We start from the raw sequence: 5,756 nt of genomic DNA on the forward strand, positions 1-5,756 counted from the left end.
CGGGGGAGGGGTCCTGGGGGGCCTCGAGGCCTGGGCTGGCTGGGTCCGGAGCCGCATCCTCCCCGGAGGGCAGCAGGGCAGGGAGGCAAGTGGAGGCCGGACTCTCACGAGGTGAGGAGAAGCTGCCAGCGTCGTCCTCATCACAAGCCTGGAAAAGATCTTGCTCCGAATGAGGGGCCGCCGGGGGGCCCAGCTCGTCTGGAGGGGCTGCTGGGGGGCTGGGCTCGGGGACGAAGGCCCCCTCGGCAGCTCGCTGGTCCGACCAGCCTGTAGAGGAATGGATCTCCGGCTCTTCCAGGCCCGACTCTGTCCCCGGCGACTCCTCCCAGCAGCTGAGGTCCGGGAGGCTCAGAAAGGCATCTTCGGGGCACACTGGGGGCCCCCCTTCTTGGTCTTCACTCTGAGAATTGGAAGGTGTGAAGAGACGGGGAGGCTTGGGCGGGGGGCTCCCGGGCCTCAGCTCCTCGGGGAGCAGCGCGAAGGCTCTGGTGGCCGGGCCTCCTGGACGGTCCAGCCCTGGGGAGTCCGGCTCCTCAAAGGTGGGAGCGGCGTCTGGAGCCCCCCAAAGGCTCCCTTCTCGTTCCCAGTTTCTCCTTGGGATGGGTGGGGGGCTCTCAGGCCCGGGAATGCCGCTGACCATCTCGGACGCCCAGATGTCGGTGATGCCGTCCATCTCTGGGGAAAAGTGGCTCTGCACGCCCCCGGCCCCTTCTTCCGGCTCCTCGGACACGCCTGGGCCAGGCGATCCCCCCTTTCCGCAGCTTGCTCTTCTTGGGGGACTGGGAGGGGCAGGACCCCAAGAGAGGGTCCCCCCCACTTCGGGGTCCCAGCTCGGGGAGTGCCAGCTGGCCGACAAGGAAGGGCCGGGTCCTCGGGGCATGGGGGACGCCACGCCGGCCAAAGCTTCTCTCCGGCCACTGTCGGGACTCCGGGCTCCGGCCGCCTTGAGGTCCGGCGTTGGGCCGCCGCCCCCTCCTCTGGGATCTTCTGGACACTCCGGCGTCCGGGGGGCCCCCGAGGGTGCCGAGCTCCCGGCCCGGGGGGGCAGCCCACCGGCGGCCACAGCGTCGAAGGCGTCGTCCCAGGGCGGCAGGGCCGCCGCCAGCGAGCCGCTGGGGAGAGAGCGAGCAGGTGAGGAGCGCTTTAAGGCCGTGTCCGCCACGAGCTCCTCAAAGAAGGGGTTGCTCTGCAGGGAGGGGAGGAACGGGTTGGTGGGGCCCAGGCCGCGGGGGGCGGGGGGCGCAGCAGCGGGTGCCAGGTTAGCGCTTAGCATGCGAGGAGCGGGGGGAGAGCAGGGGGGGCTGCCCGGAGGAGGCGGCGGCGCAGGCACGGCTGGGCCCGATTCTACCTGAGGAGACACGTCCAGGCTGGAAGGAGACAAAACCGGGGCCCCCTGGTTAGTGTCCGGTCCTGCTGCGGACACGCACGCACACAAGCACGCACACCCCAAGCACACGCGTGTGCGCCCCCACGCCTCCGGGACAGAGCGCCGGCCTGGCAGGGAGGCGGCACCCCCAAGGGGGAAGGGCAGCCCCTGCTGGCACGGGGCACCCGCACAGACAGACACACAGACCCCCACAGACACGGGCAGGCACCCGCATGGACACCCACAGAGACCCACAGACACCCACACAGACAGACAGACGGACATACAGACACACAGACACCCACACATGGCACTACCACAACCCCCTGCCTCCTCCCCCCGACCCCCCCATCCTCTGCAGAGGCTGTTCTGGCCCCCGAAGCAGCCCCTCGGCCGGCCGGGGTGGGTCAAACTCTGCCCATGCACGGAATGGACCAAAGTAAAACGGGGCGGCTCAGGCTTGGGCCGGCCAGGCTCAGGGCAGCCCCATTGCTCGGGAAAGGCATTGGTGGGGTGCCACGAGGCCACCCGGGCCCCCCCCCGCAAGTGAACCCGTCTCTGCCAAGAGGTGAAGGCTGGGGAGGCCGGGGCCCAGCGGAGAGTCACAGAGTCGGGGTGTCCGGCTTCATCCAGGCCGAGAGCCCCTGGCTGAGGGGGGACGGCCTTCCTCGGGGAGGTCCCACGGCGGGGCCAGGGGGTGGCTGTGCCCAGGGGACGGAGCAGCAAGGCGGCCCCGGGTTCTATGGCCTTCCCCTGAAGAGGCCCCAGAGGCCTGACCCTGGTCCAGCTGGACGGCCGGGACGCTGACCGGCGCCGTGTCTAGGGTCGAGGCCCTCCTCGGCTGGGCCTCCGATAAGGGGTCTCTGGGGAGCCGGCGCCGGGCTCGGCCTTTTCCCGGGGTGGGCACTGAGGGTCCAGAGAGCCAAAGGGAAGCCTGTGAGGGCGATGGGGGAGATGCAAAGGCAGGACTCGAACTTGGGCTTCCTTTAAGACGTCTGGCTCTATCCCTTCTGTGAGAAGGTGGGCGCCCCCTGCCCGGCTTGGTGCCCAGGACGAAGCCCGAAGCAGGCAGCCCCGGGGGTGAGGGGCGATGCTGGGGAGCCCTGGGCATGGGCTCCCCTGGCAGGGTGCCGGCCTCCCCTCTCCACTGTCCTTAGAGACCGCTGGAACCTCCCCTCTGACAGAGGCCGAGTGACCCGTCCAGGCCCCTCGGCCCCTTCTCGGATCACACAACCACAGATCTCGGGGCCAGACAGAGAGTCGGACGGCGGCAGGGAGGCCGTCATCCTCGTGTTGGCTCCGGGTCGGGGGCCTCTTCCCTGGCCTGCGTCATCCTGTGTGAGGCTGCTTCTTCCTCGGCCGCCTCCCTTCCCAGGTCCCCCATGGAGCCTGGGGGGGCCTTCCCTGGGGGCACGCGGGGGCTCCAGGCTGCTTCTCTCCTCCCCAGCCTGGGGCCAAGCGGGGAGAGCTGTGGCCAGAGCACTGGACTGGGAGGCGGGGAGACCCGAGTTCAAAGCCAACTGTAGGGCTTGTAGCCTCCGCGAGGCCCAGGGAGAGCCTCTCTGGGAAGTTGTGTCGGGGCTCGCCTCCTGCCCGCTTCCCAGGTGCCTTCCAGAGTCATGTCCACCCCCACCCTGAAGAACAGCCCCCTCTGGGGGAGGGGAGGTTCAGGACGGGGAGGAGGGGGAGGAGCCAGTGCCTGGCAAGGAATGGGCAGTGCCTGGACTCTGACTCTCCTGCTTCCCTGGGATTGGAGGGCTAAGAAGGGGTCTGGGGGCTTCCCCCACAACCCCAGGAGGACGGAGGGGGAAAGGGGTTCGCCTTCTCGGGGCTCCTTGCTGGGCTCCTCCATAACGCTCGCCCCACTTTTCCAACCCCCCAACACAAGCTACAAGAGAGAAGCCCAAGTTTGGGGGGGGGGTCCCAGGAGGCACCAGGTTGGGGTGGGGTGAGGAGGGAGGCCAGAGCGCAGGCACACAAAGCCGTTGCTATGGCAGTAGGAGACCCCGAGGACTCCCCAAGGAGGCAGCTGCAGACTGAGGCATGGGGAGCCCCCTAGAGGTCATCCCGGCTATCCCCCATAAGAACATTCCTTTTGCCGGCGGGAGATGGACAACTGCCACAACTCAGCTGGGGGGCTTTGGGGCCCCAGGCAATCCCCCACCCTAGGGCTCCCCAGAGGCTGTGCTGGCCGGATCTTGGCCTTGGCCCCCTCAGCTGTCACATGGGTGCAAGAACCCAGGCGTGCTCGGTGCCCAGCAGGGGGGGGGCAAGGAGGGGCCTCTGCATGCCAGGGTTTGGCATGAGCCCCACCAGGCTGCTTTAGGGCTAGCCTGGAGCTGCCCAGAACCTGCCCGAGGAAGGGGCTCCCCTGGGAGGGCACCCCAAGCCTCCCCTGCATCCCCTGCAGCGGCTTCAAGACCCACACAATCCCTCTGTCAGGCCCCTGGATGGTCCCCATCCCCTTCTCCCCCAACATGGCCAGCTCGTCTCCTCCTGGGCCAGCCTCTGAGCTGCCCCCCAACACGCACATGTGCATGCGCGCGCGCACACACACACACACACACACACACACGCACGCACGCAGTGACGGCGAGCAGGGCCAAGCAGCCAGGGTGGGGGAGGCCCCGCAGGCTCTGACCCTCTTGGCTGGGCTCAGCCTCCGGAGAAATGCCGGACGTCCTGGAGCCCCAACGGCGGGCAGGGGGTGGGGAGGGCCATGCCCAGAGCAGAGAAGCAGAGTCTGGGACCACCTCGCACCTGAGACCCCAGGCTGGGACCCCGGGCCAGGCCACAAGGACACGTTGCCCCCCCTGGAGCCCTGGCCTGGGAGGGGGTGGTGCAGGGGTCCCAGCGGCTGGGCTAGGGGACCCCCGAGGCAGCCCAAGTCCCATCCCTGAGGCCTCCCTGCCCAGCCACCAGCCAGAGCCCCCTTGATTTACAGAGGAGGGTCCCGAGCCCTGGAAGGGGAAAGCAGCCCCAGCCTGCGGACATTCCAAATGTCTGGCTACCCCCGCCTGGGCCTCCCGTGCACGGAGCTGTCCCAGGGGAGCCGTGTGGGTCCCCCCAGGCCGGGCCCTGCGAGGCTCACCTGGGCTTCTGCGTGTGCTCCTTCCCCTCCCGAGAGCCGAACCAGCCGCTGCGGCCTCTGTCCTCGGGGGAGGCGCCCGGGCCGGGGCCCATCTTCTCCCCAAGGGAGCCCCTGCGGCCGGTGTGATGGTGGTGGTGGAAGAGGCCCACGCGGGCCCTGCGCTCCTCCTTCCTCGGTTCTTCCCTCTCGGTGGAGGCCGGCACTATGGTCGCCGCTGCCTGCACTGGCTTCCCCTCAGCCCGTCCTGCCTCTGCCTCGTCCTCCACCACAGCCCGAGCCCCGGCCTCCTCTCGGCGGAGGCCCGGCGCAGCCAGCGTGTCGGAGCTGCCTGCGAGGCCTCCTCTGGCCCAGGGGCCCGTGTCTGGGGGGGCCGCCCCCTCCTCCGCCCGGCGGAGCCCCTGGAGGACACCGGAGCAGGGAACAGGGCCCGAGATGGAGGCTCGGTGGGCGGCCGGGGCGGGAGGCTCATCGCAGTACACGTGGCTCCCGTTGATGCAGAGGGAGGACCCGGACACGGCGTCGAGGCCCCGCGGGGGAGCCGCCTGCACCTGGCTCACCTCGTCACTGTAGGCCCGCTTGTGGGTCAGCAGTTTGGGGGACGGCGCTGAGTCCCTGCCTGGAGGGTGGAGAGACCCCGTGTGGGGGGAGGAGCCTCCTTCTCCCGGCAGCCCCCCCCCCTCCTGGGTGAAACGGGTGCCCTGCAGGGGAGGATGGCATCTCCCGGCTCAGCCCCCCCAGAACGCAGCCCGGGTCCCGCCAGCCCCCCATCGGGGCTACACAGCCCACGCCACGCCACGCGGCGGGCCCTGCACTCACCGTCGGTGGAGAGGCGGCTGTGGCGGCTCGGGGAGCGTGTCAGGTAGTCGGGGCCGGGCCAGGCCGGGCTTCCGCTGGCCGAGGACAAGGTGCTGTCGGAGCCCAGAGACGTGTTGGACTGCGTCAGGGACGACTTGCGCAGCTTGTGCCGCAGGAAGAACGTCTTGGCTTTGGCCTTCGGGCCGGCCGGCTCGGTCCCGCCCAACGCGGCGCTGCCCGGCACAATGGCGGACGCCGACTCGAGCTCGAAGCGCTTCCGGCCCGTCACCTTGTCCTTGAGCCTGCCAAAGGGCGAAGAGCGTGTCTTGTCCTTGGCCGACAGGTCGAACATGCTGGCGCTCAGCGGGTTGCGGCTGAACTGGACGCCCACCTGGATCTCGCCGCGCTCCTTCTCCTTCTTGCCCGCCTTCGAGTGCAGCTTGTACCACCTGCGGGAGGAGGAGTCAGGCGGGGGAGCCAGCCTGCCCGCCCCCGGGCCCCGCC

General features: G+C 69.8%; 1 protein-coding gene across 1 annotated transcript; it reads right to left on the minus strand.

Moving 5' to 3' along the window:
• Window positions 1-4: 4 nt before the first annotated feature.
• On the minus strand, window positions 5-5,701 carry LOC123255060 (collagen alpha-1(I) chain-like; the record flags this gene model as incomplete). The annotated part of the gene is made up of 3 exons (XM_044683918.1): window positions 5-1,367; window positions 4,458-5,073; window positions 5,274-5,701. Coding segments are annotated over 3 exons (2,407 nt in total), but the record flags the coding sequence as incomplete, so codon positions are not given.
• Between the last annotated feature and the right edge of the window lie 55 nt (window positions 5,702-5,756).

The sequence above is a fragment of the Gracilinanus agilis genome, unplaced genomic scaffold, assembly GCF_016433145.1.
Source record: "Gracilinanus agilis isolate LMUSP501 unplaced genomic scaffold, AgileGrace unplaced_scaffold38488, whole genome shotgun sequence".
Classification (NCBI taxonomy): Eukaryota; Metazoa; Chordata; class Mammalia; order Didelphimorphia; family Didelphidae; genus Gracilinanus; species Gracilinanus agilis.